Consider the following 18,541-nt stretch of genomic DNA (forward strand, 5'->3'; position numbering starts at 1 on the left):
TGATCATAGTCAAGCTTCTCAAGTTAAGGGACATAGACTGGATTCTGGTACTAGCAGGAGAAGGTGGAGAACTGAGATATAACTGTTCTGTTGTGAGAATCTATCCAGACTTCATGTCAACTGACCAAGAGGCACAGAAAACATTTCCCAATGTTCGGAATATTTCAGACACACAAAAAACAGGTGTGCTATTCTCTTCACAACAATCTTTATGTTGAATTTAAATGTTAAATGCAACTCTTTAATTCAGCAAAGCATTCTATGGAATTCATGGAGTAGCAAGTATCCAAAGCTAAAGTTGAGAGCAAGGGTGATACACAATTACCTAACAACCTAACAAGAGTGCTGAGATGAATAGCAGGAACCAGAGCCCTCTTTGTGTGGGAAGGTTTGGGGAAACAAGTTCTTCAGGGTGGGTTACACAAGGCAGACTGAAACTGGTTATAGCCTGTTTTGTTATCGCTTACAATGCCAGTCACCATTGCATCCGCAGCCTGTCACAATAATCCTGGTTGCTTTAGAGGATGCCTACAAGGTATGTCTCAAAGTTGATTTGCTTGAAGAGGTATCTCGGTGTCTCCAGGGAGCTACAGTGAGTATGTGCAGCTATTGTAGACAAAGTGTATGCAATCCTTTTTACTTCCACCTTTTTAATTACTTATTGGGTTGACTGAGTTACACTGAGGGAGTGTTGCCACACTGACGGCTGTGGGGTGATCAGTGTCGGAGGAGGGAAGGGAACAGAAGGGTGGGGCATTTTGATGCAATTTGTAATCTGCTGGCCATGTAGATACCATTAATATAAATGAGGTTACCCAGTATTGTACAGAACATGGGGATAGTTACAGTATACGAACAATGGTTCTGCTACCTGTGTTCAGAGAAAAAAATATACTAATAGCTTTTAATCAAACCCACCAGCCGGGGGATGTTCATTTAATGAAGAAATAAGAAACTAGATTCTCCCAATTTATCTAAATGACTACGAAAGAACAAATCATAAAATTCATGTATATTGAAGGCATAACATGTAACAAAATTATTTTCAAGATCAATACAAAAAAACAATACAAATACAGTGCATAAATTGTTACATACAAAAATCACACAACAGTAGAATAAACACACAATGATCACATATAAATATTATTGATTCCATCAACGTCAAATTCATATAGGACAGTCCTATATTAAACGTAGAAGCTTGATTCCACGATTTCTTGGTTTAGATGGACTAAGACGTTTGATTTGTCATATAAGTTGATGTTTCGACCCCTCAATAGAAGCGTGAAATTGTTCATCAGTATGGAGTCTTCATCAGGACTAAAAATAGTGTGTGCTGCCGTGTAATTGTAGTTGAGCGCCTCAAAACGCTGTTTGTCATTCAAAGACAAATGGAGGAAATGACGGGACACACTTAAACAAAAAGAGAGTAAGGGAAGCTTATTCACACAAGGGTGTGAATGGAGAGTACTCCTGGTCCCCTGGACTAGTATTAGTAAACAAAAAAGGAGTACCACCTCAAGGGATTACTCGAAAGGTGATCTGAATGAGGACAGATGATGAAGCTGGACAAAGGGAGACAGGAGTCTTCCTTAGGTTATAATAAACCCCTCACTCACCACCTGGTGGTGACATGCTTCATCATCGGGGCCACCCCGAAGGCCGAGTGCCAACAGGGTGTGCTGCAACACCTGGAATACAGTGGAGCGGGTTCTTGTGAGTGGTGCAGAAAAAATGTTAAAAAATGTCCTGGTATATCTATGACAAATGGATTTTATTTTAAGATTACTGGACATTAAATAAAAACGTGTTGCGATACAATTACAGTGAGTTATGACTGTGTGTATCAGTATGTGCAAGGTCTACATGTTTCAACCCATACATAGCAGTTAGCCGGGTTTTCTTCAGGACCGAAAGGAAAATGGGGGGTCAGAGTACACTAACACCCTGCCAGCCCTAGATTCCTGAGCCTTATCTACAAAAATCTGTAGTAGGCTGATGCTTCAAAACCCTAAAATAGGGTATGAAGAAAATATTTTAAAAAAAAAGACCTGTGGAGAGAAAAGGATAATTAAAACGAGATCGCTACAAGCCTGTAACGTCGTGCAGTGCTCATCACGTGTGTCTCGTGGTTTCCTCACACAGTACTCATTCAGACCTTATTGCGTTGTAATGTGAGCTAATTGGGGGGAATTGATTACCCCATGTCAGGAATGCTCCGGGGAGATAGCACACTAAGTCAAAGAAGTGCAGTGTATGGTGAGTTTTGGCTCATACACCGGAGTCTTTTTTGATACAACACACCTATCAATATTGTGATGTGCTGAGAAATACATTATGCGCACACTCATCGATTTTAAAGTGTGTGACTCGGCCCTTTTCAAAAGTACACTCAAGTCGGAAAAGCGGCGTGAATTATCAAAAATCAAACAACCTTTCTGGTGTGGTTTTATACACTAAACACAACAAATACGAACAGACACACATAAAAAGACGTACTCCTCACGGGGGGTCTTAAGGCATCACGGGATGGAGGGAGGGTGGCCTCCGGTTTAGAAACATATTCTGGCAAGGAAAGTAAGGCGAGATTTAGGACGCTGCAGTCACGCATCTGGAAAAGAAATCCATCATGTAGATGCGAGTAAAGGCAAACGAGTGATGAAAGGGAGCCTCGTTGCCAAGAAATAGAGGTATTACTTACAGTTATCCAGGAGGAAAAAGGCCCGTCACCTATACACCTCTCCGTATGCCCGCAATGGAGGGTGCCGGCAGGCTCGTATACATTGACCCTTCCTGGAGGTGGAGTCGCGTCTTGTGCACAGCACGTGACCGACTACGGGAGGCGCGGGGGGACAGTGTGCTGCCTCGGTTGCTAGGCAACTACGCAGGGAGCTGGGGTTCGGTTCCTGCTAAATGAAGTAAAATCCTTGACAAGTTTTTAAATTATATTAAATGCCAGAAGTTAAAAGGATATTCAAAGTGTGATAAGCACCGGCATCTGCACAACACAGTGGCAGCTGCAGGAGGTGCGAAGGGGCATGGTGCTGCCTGGAGGCGGAGTCGCGACTGTACTCCGCACGTGACCAACTACGGGAGGCGCGGGGGCAGTGTGCTGCCTAGGTTGCTAGGTAACTCGCAGGAACACTTTATTAGTTGTGAAATGCCAGAAATAATAAGTGGGAAGATACCCAGGGGTGTAAACTGCATAGAACAGTAAATGGGAATTGGAAGGCACGGGAATGACTGAGCTGGGGACCGAGGTGCGATCCTTACTCATGGGATTGTGTGAAGGTGCCAATGCCAATTGGGATTACATATGGGAGGTAATGACAGTGTCGAATTCATAGGGACATACACAATAGAGAGTTACTGCCAGAAGCGACTCAAGTAGCGGAAAAATAGGAGACAGTCAATATATGAATGTGATTGACTAGATTAAGGGTTAAAGGCTATAAGACAGTTGCCCAGGGGATATTATCGTTCAGCCCCAGTATGTGGGTAGAAAGTCTATAAACCCATCTTTGTTCTTTTTCGTAAAGACGCTTCTGTAAATTAGGGCCTGGAGTGACTTGTTCGATGACAGTCCAGGTCATGTCATTAGGAGTGTGATTGCTTGAGATGAAATGATCAGTCAATCTCGTTGCGCTTTTCTTGCAGCGAATGGTGCTGCGGTGCTCACATATACGTTGTTTCATTTTTCGTGTTGTCATTCCAATGTATCTTTTTTTACATGTGCATTCGATCAAATAAACAACGTTGCAGCTATTGCAGTTGGTGTGTGCCTCTTGCTTCCACACCTTCCCTGGTTCAATCTCGAGCTCTTTGGTATCCGATGTCTGGTGACACACACTACAGTTTCCACAGCGATAGTGACCTATGACGGCAGGCAGCCCCCATGCTTGAGTGATGGTTTGGTCTCCTGGAGGTTGTTTTATGATTGGTCTGGTGTTTAGTAGACTGTCTTTTAGGCTACGTGATCTCTTGAAGGAGAACAATGGTTTCTCCCAATGGAGATTCCCAGTGTTTATTATCAACCAATGTTTATTTATGCTCTTTGTCACTTGGTTGGAGATGGTGTTATATGTGGTTACACAGGTTAACGGTATGTCTTTATTCTTGGGCACATTTTTCTCCAAAAGTGCCGCTCTAGGCTGGTTCCGAGCCCTTTTCTGGCATTTCCTGATGGTTTTGGCTGGGTAACCACGGATAGTCAGTTTGTTACGTAGGTCAGTAGCCTGTTCTTTATATTCGCTCAATTTGCTACAGTTGCGTCGCAATCTTAAAAACTGACCGTAAGTGAGGTTTTCTCTATGAGGGGACACCATGTATTCATTCCACCTTCAAAAACCCTCAGGCGTCAGAAGTCATAAATCACATCCTTGCATTCAAGTGAAGACGCAGTACGGGGCAGAACCTCCGTTGCACAAAACAATATCGAAATAATTACTTCTGGACACTGTGCTCGGAGATAATAAAATCACTGAAAGCTCCAGTACAGCTATTCACTCCGTCTCTAAGGGCACCGACCTCAGCTAGGCGCTCGGAGAGATCAGGCGCAATCGTGCTGCATTGACCGCTACAGCACGTGCTCTGTCTGTAGGAGCACTGACCTCAATTGGGTGCTCGGAGGGATCAGGCGCACTCGTGCTGCCGTGACCGCTACAGTGTGCACCCTTTTAGAGATGAATGAAAAAAAAACACACAGCCTCTTTCGTGGGGATAGATACAGAAAGAACATTGGGACACACCTAGCATCAATATCTGTCCATTGGCCTGATGGCACCAAGACTGGTTGACAGATGTTCCTCTGAATCAGGGACATAGCTGCAGCTTTTACTGGAATGTAAGGTGGTTAAAACATCCTATGAAAGCCAGGATGGTAGTAGCATACCTGGAGGGCCAACAAATAACAAATGCCATGCTGCTGGAAAGTCGATTGTTACAGGAGGGTCACACTGCTTATGCCAAGATATGGGGTTGCCGTAGATACTTTGTGTCACTCACTAAGTACACCCCAGGAGTGGTCACTCTGAATCATGAAAGCGAGCTTTCAACTGGAACAGAAGTACATGCTCAAACTAACAGATATGTGACTGTACATGGAAGTACTGAAGAGTATAGTTCGACATTGGTAAACATATATTGGCCAAATGTTTACAAAGCTGATTTTTTTGCTGACCTTGCTATTAAATGCTGGATGTTTCATGGCTCACAAGTAATCTGCACGAGGCACATTAATACAATTACAGACTTTATGTGTGCCAGGTTTATTACAAATTTAAGACCTCTGTCATATGCTGCCATGGCACTGATATGACTGCAAGAGGCAATGGCCCTAGATGATGTATGGAGGAGATTACATGAGGACTCGCATGGATTTGCCTTTTATTATGTAGTGGGTATCATGCCAACTACACTGAGTGTGGATCAGTGGCGGTTTTACCGTGGGGGCGTTTGGGCGCCGCCCCCCCTGTTTTCTCGCCGTGCGAGAAGAAGGCAGAAACAAATGGTAGTTATTTATTTATAACTACCATTTGTTTCTGCCTGCCCTTCTCGCACGGCGAGAAATCAGTCAGCAAACTTGCTCGAGCCTCAGGGCATGGGGGAGTGGCTTGGGGGAGTGGCTTGCCCAATGTTGTGAATACGGACTGTTTGGACAGCCTGAGAGGCTGTCCAAACAGACAGTATTAGCAACAGTTGGCAAGCCGCTCCCCCAAGCCTCCTCCCACTCTCTGTTCTGCAGCATGCAGAGCAAGAGGAATGACGTATTTAGGGCAGCCGGCCGAACCAATCAGCGCCGGCTGCCATGGAGGGGAGGGAGGCTGCCTGCAGCCTTCAGTGACGAGGCATTCAAAAAAAAATCCAGGATGGCGCGCGGGAGTCTGCAGTCTTGGGACAGGACATCGAGTCGGGAGTCAGCGCGGGACGGAAGCCAAGGTAAGTGTTTTATATTTTATAATTCTCTAACATCATGTTAGTAACATGGGGCTGTGCTGGCGGCGCATGGTCATCGCTTCTTAGGCGTTAGGCAGCGGCTCGCCTCGCCGGCTCTTCTGCTTTGAAAATTAAATTATAATCCCTTATAGATAATAAGGAGGAAAGCGGTGCTATCGGAGTTGTCTTTGAAGTGTGATTTTCGGGTTTTACATGAGGTTTTCCTCCAGTGTTTTTCTTCTGCACTCCATTCTTTCTTCCAACACATACTTTTCCTGGCCGTATATTCTACTCATGCACTATCCTCCATTTATTGTATTGCACCCCTTCACTCGTTCCTTCTCTGGAATAACTTTCAGGCCGCACTTTGTAGATAATAGATAAGCCGATGACAACCAGTGTATTATAATGCGCTGCAAACAAATGCACTTTGGCGCCTATCAAAAACGGCATAGGAAGAGAAGTTACTTAATTTTCTTTTTCAACAGACCTTCACTTCGTTGAAGTGCAAACAATGCCTGCAATGACACGCCGCCGGTGCCACCCAATCAATCAATCAGTGACACTTATAAAGCGCGCTACATACCCGTAGGGTCTCAAGGCGCTGGCACCCACCCTAATGCAGACACAACCACTTGTTCTAGCTCTCTGCCTTTTTTAATTGTATATTGCGCCTAAAAGTTGGAGCTTGGCATTTGTTGCTCATTACAAACAATGGACAATTACAATTGGGGATATAATATTTTGATACAGCAGGTTGAAAGGATTATTTTATTGATATTCTGTCTACTTATGTAGTGCTACAACCAGGCCATTTTGGGATGAGCTGGTTAGCAGAGGTGGTGTGCAAATATGAACTGCACAGGGCAAGTATCGAAGAGGATTACGGTTCAAATTGGTGTTTGTCTGAGGTAGGAGGAAGGGAGTAATTGACAGCAGCTTTCATTTGAGACAACTTGTGAGTCACTTTGAAACCTAAAGAAATGAGATAAAAAGCACCAAAGTGAGATTTCCTTTGACTGCAACAGTTGTTAGTAAGCCCTTAGACATACAACAATGCAGATGACTTGAGAAGTGAGAACTGTTGGTAACAATCTGTATTTCGACTTTGTTTTCATAGTTCTAATTTCACGACAATCGCTCATTTAATTTATTTGGAGCAAACCTCAGGTCAGGAAAAGAAAATGTGCACATGACTATGACAACACGGTTGAGCAGCAAGCAAGCCAATTATGCTTTTGTCTATCTTTTTGTGTGAATATTCGGTTTTCAGTTTATTTATGTGTGCACTGTACAAAGTACTGACCTAGGCAGGATTGTGATGTTGTTTTGTGCTGTTTATGTTTACTGAGACTCGAAACTGGATGGTAAAATGGACCTTGGCATGGGTGTGTTACAGGGAAGCACTGCTGCCAGTCTCATGCCAGCTCTAGAGCCCTAACCTTCCCTCTCCAGTGCTTTCCAACCCTGTGCCTCACTAGTGGCAATTTGAAAAGGAAAACATGCACTGTGTTCTCGTGAACAGGCCTGTGAGTTAGCATAGCAGTTCTCTGATTATACAGAATAAGCAGTTACCAGCGACATTATCATATGAAATATTTTTATTGATGTCATAACTACAGTTTCACAATTGCTTTATGACCCTTCTTGCTTTCTAGAATTAGCTTGAAAATGCACCATTTGCCCACACCTTTTACAAAATGTTCCCAGGGGAGAATCTCCGGAACCCTTGTCATGACAGTCAGGCTCACTCACCACGTTCGCTTGCCACAGGGTACTCATCATGAACATTTACGCCCTACCACTTTGAAATGTCACCAGCCGCCACTGGTGTGGATGATGGTTAGCCTATAAGTAGCAGATGAAATGAAGGTGAGCACTGAACACCTGTCCCCTACTGGTTCAGATGTGAATACATCATGAGGCTTAACAATGGAGATACTAGAGTTTTAGAAATTCTTCCCCTTTTCACCCAGTTTTTCAGCATGAAATTAGCAAATTCATTAAGCTCGTCTTTGAAGCTAATGTGTAATATTGGAGTATGGTAGACTTGATAGTGCTTTCAAGGCATACATAAGAGGAATGTGTATTTTAAAGGAAAATGGGGTTCTTAAGATCCTGCGACTTGGAACCTAAATTACAGTTTTTGAGAAGCAATATAACAGATATGGGGATGCTGGCATTCTAGCGGAGACTAAGAAAGAACAAGTGTGCCTACTACTTTTGGAAGAATAAATAGAAAGGACAATTGGTGACGGCCATTTTCCAAGGGTCTAGGATCAGATTGTCTGACTTGTGAATTCTGCAAGGCATACTAAAATAAATGGTTACTTACTTGTAGGAGGAGATTTGCATGTTAAAGACTTTTCTGGATTCACACATGCATTATTCCACCATCTACTGGCTGGGTCTGGAAATTCTTTATTTTCCCCCCTATTCTTGGGCTACAACCAGTAGAAGGGCATACCCCTTCCCAAATGACGTCAGAGGCATTTTCCAAAGAACTAGAGCGTGGTCGCCATTTTCACATTCCTCTTTCCCCTTTTAGTGGCCTGTATTGTTTTAGGGCTTTGAAAATGTTATGTTTTGTTTGCTTATTCCACCCTATTTGAAAACTTACAGCTACTCTAGGGGAGGCAGGAGAGTTAGATATGAATGCAAAAATGCCTTTAAGCTGCAAAACTACTTCTACAGGTAAGTAATCATTATGTTCTGTAAATGTAAATGTAAATGTATTGGCATTTATATAGCGCACTACTTACCTGTAGGGTCCCAAGGCGCTTCGACCGCTGCGAAACCCTTCCTGGCTTCCCTGAGAGATGGTCCCTTAATGGGTATCTCCAGGGTGAGACCAGGCATCCCCGGCGGTCTGTTGGGGCCGTTAGTGAAGATGAGGCAAGCTAATGCCCAGAGTTGCCGAGTGTGATCGCTGATCAGAGTGGGCACCGAGGCGAGAGAATTATCGAGTCCGCTGACCCTGGTCCAGAAACCTGCCGCGCCGGGAATCGAACCCTGGTCCCGGGCCGTCCTCTGCTCTCGGGTCTGCCGCCTCTAACCAGTGAGCCACACTACTTCACTCTAACCAGTGAGCAGTGTGAAGCTTTTCTGGATTCACGTACTGTACACTGATTATGTGTAGCAGTAGTTCCCCCACCTGGGATGGTTTGACTGAAGTGAGTGTCTGTTAGCGGACAGGTTGTTAAAGACCTACTAGCCTACTTGTGCTTCCTTTTTTTTAATAAACATTTTTATTGAAAGGAAAAACAAAAATGAAACCATACGCAGCAATGATATAATATTGAAGTCCATGGCACATAAATACATTGATCATCAGAATTGTAAGCTGGGCGGCAGTAATCAAACCCCCCCCCCCAACCCCCACAAGTCATATTAATTAGTTGCAGGTAACCCCATCAGATAACATACACATAGTCGGGTAACTTAGATAAGAGTATCCGCTCCAGACATCTTTGATGAGGAAGTGACACCCCCCCCCTAGGCAATGTTAGGTTAAGGCACTTCGTCAATACCGGCAATATCCAGGAGTTTTTTGTGCTTCCTTTTTTACCTGAATGCCTAAGAAGGAATTTATTGTGAAAGTGTAGCTACACGATCACATTGCTGTCATGCAGACAATGTTCACAGGTGCACTGGCTTTGAATTCTAGAGCAGTCCTTTTTTTACTAGTGGAGTGTGCTCTTGGCCAGTCTTCTAATGGCACCTTTACTAGATTGTTGCTTATCGTGATAGTCCGTACCATCCACCTTGCTATGGTACCCTTTGTCATTGGATTCTATATGTTTGCAGGTGCAACTGAAACAAAGAGTTGGTTTCCTTTTCTGCACTTTTTTTTTTAAATAGTACACCACTTTTCTTATAATGTCCAGTACTTTTTCAGCATGCATCTTTGGCTGGTAGCTGGGTACATGCAAGTAAGATATCAATTTAGGCAAATATGTCGGCTTGTTCTCATGACTACCCTATCCTGGTGGGTATGCTTTCTGTATTTGAGTGCCTGTAATTCACTAACCCTGCATAACAATGTAATGGCATGAATAATGATGTTTTAATGTTAGGAATTTTGGTTGTGCAGTGTGCATTGGCCCAAAGGGCGTTCTAATTAGTGTTATCAGAATTATGTTAAAGTTCTACATAGTGGTAGAAGATAACCTCCATGGTGCAATTCTTTTAACTCCTTCCAGGACCCTCCTAATGACTGGTGTGGTAACAATGCATTTACCTGTGGTACAACTGATGTGTACCACTATGGCTGCAAGGTTTATCTGTAAGGATAAGTGCAAGAGTTTCTCATTGAGTAGGTATAGGACTACATAGGTATCCCCGGCTGTGTGATGTGTTAGATCGCTTTTCCTGTACCAACTGATACATCTGTTCTACTCAGCAATGTCATTTTTGTTAACTTCCTAATTTTCCTTAGCACCTCCATGTATCCCTAAGGTAGGCACAGGTGACTGAACAGTATGTCCTCGGAGGCATGCTGCGAAGCTGAGGTTCTCTGGTTCTGGGTGACAGACTTACCCTGCTTGTATCGTTAACAAGTCTTGTGAGACTGGCAATCTCATTACCCTGTCGTGTGCCATTTTCACCAAGTCTGAGACTTTGTCTTTCTGGCCCACTTAGAGGCTGTTAGTATCAATGCCATTTTTGTATTTTTGCTCTGGTTAATGAGTACTGATATTAGAGGTATTGGTGGAAAGGCATATGGAAAGGTCTTTGACCAGTCTATCAATAGGGCATTTCCTAGAAAGAGGTGATGTGGGTACCTAGATGCAAAGTTTTGGCATTGTGCATTTGTGTGTGTTGTGAACAGATCTATGTGCCCCATTGTTAGGAAATTGTGTGCAACACCTCTAGTTTGAGTTCCAGCTCATGTGACGCGTCTTGTTGTCTGCTTAGCTGTCTGCCTCTAAGTGTTACTGCACAAGATTTCCCGTTTTATGTGTGTGAGATGCTTTCAGTGCTAAGAATACTGTCTAGGGACCCACTGGCTGTCAAAGTAGCTTTGTGTTCGATCTTCTGTCCACAAGTTGGCCAGTAGCGTAAAAAGGATGCCATGGGCTCTGGTGCACACAGGGAAATGTCCTAGTTGACTGCAGTTGAGGTAGTATAATATAGCATTCATAAGGGTTCAATGGGCACCCTCGGGAATCTGGGCCCCGGTGTCACTGCACCTGCTGTACCAATTGTAACTACACTCCTGAAACTGGCTGGAACAGACTTTAAACTTCCTCTCAGTGCTCAAATCTTTAATGGGCAAGTAAAAACACCTTAACCTTGAGCCACATTGGTATGGAAAACGTGTGGCTTCAACACTACTTGACACACTCACTGACAATGTGTGCATGCCAGGCAAAGTAGAAGAAAGAACAACAGATATTTAAGTAATGTAGAGCACATCTGATAAAGGTTCACCCTGATGCTCTGGGAGGTATTACATGCCACATAAAGGTAAAAGTAAATCAAAGAGCTTTGTACTGATGCGATGAAAGAGGTCAGCACTATGAAGAAATTCATTAAGCCATTAAATGATCAGTTAGAAAAGGTTGCTTTTCAGATTATATATGTGTGCTTAAAACAGAACTTATCAAGCAATGCATTTTTTCTGAATATCTCTGAAATCTTGCAGCTGTGTGGCAAAAATACCCATTTCAATAGCTTACATCAGCCCTCTCACTTTACATACCTTTAGTGTTTGCTTAAGGGTTGAAGTCTCTCTTTTCTTCGTGTACTCTTTGATCCCTGAGGCCTGAATGGCAGCTTTGGAGGTCAAAATCCATTTCAAGAGCTCTGCGCTGTCAGCATCAAACCTGGTGAAAAGGGTCAGATTACAACATGAGGAATCTATGGTTTTCCACACTGTTAACAGAGTGCAACCCCCCTCACTAAAGCTACCCTCTGAACGCCACGCAAGATTCTCTAGGGGGCAGGAACTTGGCTGTCAGTGAACTGCAATGGCTGAAGGAATATATATGTGTGTGTATATATATATATTTATTATATATATCTATATATTATATATATATATATTTATTTTTTTTCTTTTTTTTTTTCTTTTTCTTTAGTTCTGGCCACTCGGACAGCTTTTGCTGTCTCGCAAAACCATTCTTTTTTTCTCTCATAAATAACACACACGCATAGAAGGCCATTTCGTCAGCATGATTGATCCACTGGCCTGTACAATTTATTATTCACATTTTGCTTGTGCCCATCACAGAATACAGCATGGGCAAATGGGTCAGCTCATTTTACCCATTGGCTGCCTTCACTTTGAGTGACAGCACAAAGCCTATGTACATTTTTCACAATCACCTAAAGATAGTTCTCTTTCTCTGGATCAAGGTGTGTATTTTTATTTTAACTTTGAATACCATCACTTTATTTTGCCTGCACTGAATGGCTGCCCACCTTTTAAAGTTGCTGTAATAAAGTTTTTAAGTGTCACAGTAACATTGTAGTTGCCTGTATTTGAATGCTTTATTGGGTGGTGGTTTATTCTTGTCTCTTTCAGAAATAATATTAATGAATTGAGCAGTACAGTGGAAAGGCTAGTTATTAAAAGAAAATATATCACTAGTTAACACAGCCACATTAGTGAATGTTTTAAATATTTTACATGTTTGAATGCAAGGAAACAACAACCACACCTCAGTGGCTGCATGCTTTCTTGTTAGGTTGAGTCTGGGCTGGGCAGGGGATGTGTTGCTTTGTGAGGCATGCTGCATTTAGGTATGGACGTGAAGCTCCGCCCACCCTTGGCCCATATTTTTTGTATTGGCTTGTGTCATTGTACTCTGCAAACTGTGTATTTTCATTGGTCAATAGGCTTAGTAGTCCCTCCTTAGTAGCGCCTTGTCTCATTTTGTAACCTCCCAAGAAGACACCCCCTGTTACATGCGTTGTTACATGGTAGGCTTTAAATACAGTCTCTGAGCACTATTTGCTTAAATGGATTTCTCCTGCCTGATGTTGCAGGCAGGACACGCTCTCCTGCAACGCTTAAATAAATATTTTTCATAGCACGGCACACTCATACAGTGGTGGCTGTGGTTTTATTTCATAGCACAGTATGCTCATAAAGTGGCAGCCGTGCCTGTGGTTTATTTGCAGCGCCCAAAGCGGCTGCATGTTTTTTTTTTTACTATTTAAAAACTGTATTTTTTCTAAACTCCCCCATGCTGCACTTTCACTTTAATGGTGGCTGCACACCTTTCTTTAGACGAGACGTGTCTTATAAAAAAAAGGGGCGTATCCGCCATTTAACTGAAACCGCTGCATGGGGCACTTTTACAAAAAACATGTGTCACTGCTTCTTTTTGTCTTTTAAGCCCATAAATCTTAGTCCTTCATCCATTTTCTCTCACCCACTGTTATCCTCTCTCTCTCTCAAACAACAAACAAGGTAGCCCTGTTAGAAGGATACTATTGCTACATATTCTATCTCTGCATAAGCCATTTTTCTTAATATGGATACCTAGTTCTAAGACCGTCACTAAGGTGATCACTGTGAGATTATCTGACCGTATTCCAATTTTACAATAGTCCGTATCCAATTTTTCTGCAACAACCCTCAAAACTACATACATCTATCCTCCTTACCAACATAAAACATCCTGTTAAGCTAAAAAATCCTGTCAAATCCTAACTCAGCAGCTGCTATAATTATATATGTATCCATATCTAAATGCCTAATCACGTAAAAAACAAAAGATATATGTTGCATTTCCTTAACCTCGCACATAGTCTAGTCATTTGTTTTAATTTTTATAGTCACCACTTACGAAGCATTTGGTCAAATACTGTCAGTCACCCATTCCCAGAATATATCCAAGACCAAGCAAACACAGCAAAAACATGGTAAGGTAGTCACATGGAAAACCTGATCCAAATCAGTGGTAATCAAGACCCATTATATTCTGTGATCTGAGACTTAAAATGCACTCTCATCAATGCACGATCATCAAGTGCATGCCTTGAAAATGCAGCCCTTACCTCACATGACCTAAATGTACTCTTCATCTGAGACTTGGGTCATATCTACCTCACCATCAACGTTTGACACTACTCTTACACTTAAAGATGAATCACTCATTCGGCAAGACAGCTGCATAAAATGAATCTGGCATCTCAAGTCATACACATAAATAGCTTGAGCTACAGACAGACACCTCTGCATTTTTTATTCTTTCAAATTATTTTTTTACTACACTCAGACCACAAGATGCTAATGTCAAGTGGATCCACATCAATATAGTACTTCCATCCTTGCTGAGAACTCCAATGAACTCTTAATGCTAAACCCACAATTCCACCAGCAAGTATTTAGGGGCTTTCAGAATCCTATTAAATATTAGAAATAAACTTCTCCAAAAAACCTTCAGGAAATAACACCCACCAAGATCTTATTCAATCTAATTCTTTTCCTCAAGATTAGAAAGATACCATCCTTGAGCTACTTATCTCTCTTTCCAAAACTATCTCAAATTACCTTACTTAGGAACTTAACTGGTCTGACCACTTTGCCATACCATTCCACACCTGATATCTTTTAGAAAGCAGGCCATACCAAAGCTAAGAAAATCTGAAGGCAACTTCAAAAAGATGCTACAAGACCTTTGATGAATCATTTTAACATCAGACACCCCCTACAGCTCCCACTAACATCTGAACAATCTACACTGAACACTACAAATAAATTATGTCAACTCCAAAATATCAATTTCATATAGACCTCCACTAACTAGAGAGCTAAATACCAGTTCTAAAAGCTGTAAAGAATTTCAAGAATACGAAAACGGGAAACATGAAGAAATAGGAAAACTATAGAAGCACCCCAAGTTCTGAAAATAATCGACAGATTTACATAATACCCTCACATAGCCACAAAAGCAAACTACTTTAATAATCAGTTCAAAGAAGTAGTCATGCCCCAGTGTATTACCCCATCAATAGCTCACCAAGCCAAATCTCTGGGCTATATCAGTAATCCATAATAATAACAGAACTCATAGTGAAATATACACATTGAGCTTCCTTTGTTTGCTAAATACATTTCTTGAAGAAACTCAAACCACTCATTCACTTATCTCTACAGAAGTTTTATAAAATTCTCAATTGCTCTATTTAAAGTCATTCTACATGCAGCAACACACCTAGACATGGGTGCAAAGAAACCAGATTTCATATATAAAAACGGGTCTGGGCCAGCCTGGGAGACCAGAGGGGCATTCTGACCCTGATTTTGAAACTGCAAAAAAGCATCCCAGTGAACATAGATAGATAAAGATGGTTCTTGGACACAGGAAACCAGGGTTAATTGTGGCCCGGAATAGATAACAGTCAGCAATATGTGGTTTATGGCACAGAAACAATTTTCTCATGCAAAACTTCTAGCACTGACACTTTCATAAAATAACATATTTACAGTATGTTAAGACTAAATTAGATGTTGCAGAATATAGAACAATGAGCAAACACTTGGGGGAAGTGCTTACACACACATTCACTAAATCAACGTGGTCACACATGTAAAAAAGCGGTGAATTTTGGACAACATGTAAATATAAGATTTTGATATGGAGTGCTCTATATATGGACCAGTTATTACAATTAGATTGCCAACCCAAACAGGAGTTTTTGGTCTGACTTCAGAGTGGCCAGAATCCTGATATGGATGTCTTTGACCAGTCTAAAGACTGGGTCAAATTTCAAACAGTAAAGCTTATTTTGTCTTACTGGGTCACATGATGCTGTCTGACCAATCAGTGTATATTTTCAGCCATACTTCTCAACTATATAAACACACTATAGTATTATACCTATCTGCCAAGGACTACACCAATTATTAAAGGCCCTCAGCCTGACCTGTAGGCCAACCTCACAGGCGAGTGACTTTAACAACAGGCATAGCCTGAGGTAGAAAGTCTATAATGCTATAGGAGCATTCCACACCCTGCAGGCAGAATGTTCTAAATTAAAAAGAGAGAAAAAAACAACAAAAACATTGTAATGTTGTCGCCATATACTAGCTATTATTAGCCCTGCACCACTTCTTGTCTTAAATTAATCAGTCAACATTTGTGTGTTCTAACATGCATTTGTTTCATATCTATGCTTTTACAATCATGAAATCCTATAGGAACACGAGTTTCATTGCTAACAGTCAAAAATCGAAATTTCCAATGAACTCGAAAATGTAATTTACGAAAATCAACAATCTGAATAATCTATGCTGTCTTACTTTTTCTTGGCTTCCATATCCAGATGAGTTTGTCGTTTCTTTGGTGGAGGCGGAGGGGGTATTTCCTGTTTGGTCGATTTCATTATCCCTTGCTCTGTCATGGTGACAGTTTCAATGATGACTTTTTGCGAAACCTGAGACACCCCCATTTTTGAAACTGCCTGCGTAGCCTGAAATATGATTTGAAGAAAAAAACATGAGAAAAACATTCAAAAACATCACGCAGATAACTCAAATTTGAAATCTTAGAAGGCCCTCTGGGCTCCTCTTCCTGGGTCAATTTCAAGGTGTAGAGTGGCATTGATATCTACCATATTGTAAACCATGCCACTGCCAATGCAGGATATACCTTCATCTATATGCACCAGTCTTTTCTTCACCAGATAATCTCCCTTCACAGTAAATCTGGCAATGTTACAGGAAAACTGTTGTAGAGCAGGCAGCTTGCCATTTCCATAGCATCCATGTATCAAGAGAATAAGCTATTTGCATGCAACAAAATAAAATACAAAACATTTTAAAGAATTTTCAGTGAAGCAGATGGTTGCCTTCATTTCTTAGCATTTAAGTAACATCTGGGAAGATTCCAATCAATGGGAGATTAACCTTTCTAATTTATATCCATTTATCCAATCACTATTCCTTTTGTCACTCAGGGCAGTGATTACATAAGAGAACCCACCCACCATCTTGAAGCCAAAAATGTCACATTGTCTTGAAATCCATAGGGGCTCTCAGAAAGCATTTCAGCACAAAGTCTTTAACATTCTGGGCGTCTGATACTCCCACCATGTTTGAACATCTGGTTTGTCGTTCCAGCTTTCTCTCTTAAACCATCTGTAATAAAACTGAAAATAAAGCAGCAAGCTCCACATTCACTACCACAGGATCACCTCCAGAGCTGTAACCCTGGTCACAATTCTTCTCTTTGTTTCCAGGCAGTGACATTACATTAGTCATTTCTTCAGCATATCACCCCAAGTTGTGACCAGTTGTGACAGTGGGGCATCTTACAGGATATTACAGGATTGTTCTAGGGATTCAACACTTTTCTGTGCAGTTTTCTTTTTCAGGGTGCAGCTGGAATGTCTCATTCATGGAACCGGACTTTCCTCCTCAGTGGAGAGAAAAATGATTCATTTGTCTACGGAAGATGCATGCTTTTTGGCTGCTACCACGCCAGGAGAGCTGGGCTTGAAGCCTGAACATTTCTTCTACAGCACTCATCTCACTCTGAGAAAATGCAGACTGCCTTAAGCAATACTGTAATACATCACAAAATAAAGAGCCATTCATTGTGAGGCATTATGTGTATGATGGTAGCACGGCCAAAATATGTGAGAAAGTTCTTAAACCAACATAGTTAGATCCCACTTTAATTGGTTGAGAAAACAAACTCTCACACATATGAATCCCAGTCTCAAAATATACCTTCTTAGATTCTCCTAAAACTATCCACTATTAAACTTCCCATTATTTAGTGTCAGAAGTAAAATAGGCAGGTCGTAAAAAGGGGTCATAAATTACTCACTGACATTTTGGGACCTGTAACTAATTTTTCAAAGTGATCAATGCACTAACAGGCTGCATCGCAAAATCTCCAGTCACAGGAGGTGTCAGAATGACCTGCATAATGAATATTAATAAAATAGGTTTCTATTTGTGACCCACTGTGATTGGCTAAAACAAAGGGATGTAGCCTGCAAGGAACAGCAGACCATCACCATTGTGCTTGGATTCACAAACGGAAAACTGTTTTTTTCTTTTAAGGCAGCCAATGTCCCTTAAAGGAACTGTTGCTTTTCTTTAATAAAAAACGGTTTTATGTGGTGGAAAACTTTGGCAAGAAACAAGGAGTGGTTTCTGGAACAATGCCTATTTCTGATTAAGTCATTGGACCGCTTTCCCAAAGAGTCTCAGTCCACTTTAAAAAGTATGTGTTTAATAAACTGGAAAGAGTTCAAGAGCACTTAGACTTTGAAGTATTGATCTTAGGAGGTAAATAAATCCTTAGCTCATTACCTTACTCGAGCAGTCTTCCAGCTTCTGTACCAAATTGTCCCACCTCTGGGTGAGTTCCTCCATGTTACTGTTTATCTTCCTCGAGGCATTGTTATTGTTCAAAAGTTGAGCCACATCTTGCCCAAGCTCACGTAGCTGGTCTAAGGTTTGACGTTTCCTTCCCATGTCTTCTTTCAAAATCTGATCGGAAAACAATTAAGATGATCTTAACTCAGAAGATGGAAAGATGAATTGGAAAAAAGAGACTAAGAGATGTGTAGTGGCTTCCAACATCTGGCATGCTCCACATAACAGAATAGAAATAAAGTTACAAGGAAAATATCA

The 18,541-nt window shown here is 41.6% G+C and overlaps 1 protein-coding gene across 4 annotated transcripts in view; it reads right to left on the reverse strand.

Moving 5' to 3' along the window:
- Positions 1–18,541, reverse strand: part of UTRN (utrophin) — a 1,497,630-nt gene that overhangs the window by 1,096,813 nt on the left and 382,276 nt on the right. For all 4 annotated transcript variants that reach the window (XM_086927281.1, XM_086927282.1, XM_086927283.1 and 1 more), the window contains 3 exons: positions 18,218–18,397; positions 16,196–16,365; positions 11,642–11,765 (listed from right to left, as the gene is read on the reverse strand). In XM_086927281.1, the coding sequence (XP_086783407.1) occupies positions 11,642–11,765; positions 16,196–16,365; positions 18,218–18,397 (474 nt within the window). The remainder of the gene's footprint in view (positions 1–11,641; positions 11,766–16,195; positions 16,366–18,217; positions 18,398–18,541) is intronic.

This window comes from Lissotriton vulgaris, chromosome 6 (genome assembly GCF_964263255.1).
Source record: "Lissotriton vulgaris chromosome 6, aLisVul1.2, whole genome shotgun sequence".
In the NCBI taxonomy this organism is placed as follows: domain Eukaryota; kingdom Metazoa; phylum Chordata; class Amphibia; order Caudata; family Salamandridae; genus Lissotriton; species Lissotriton vulgaris.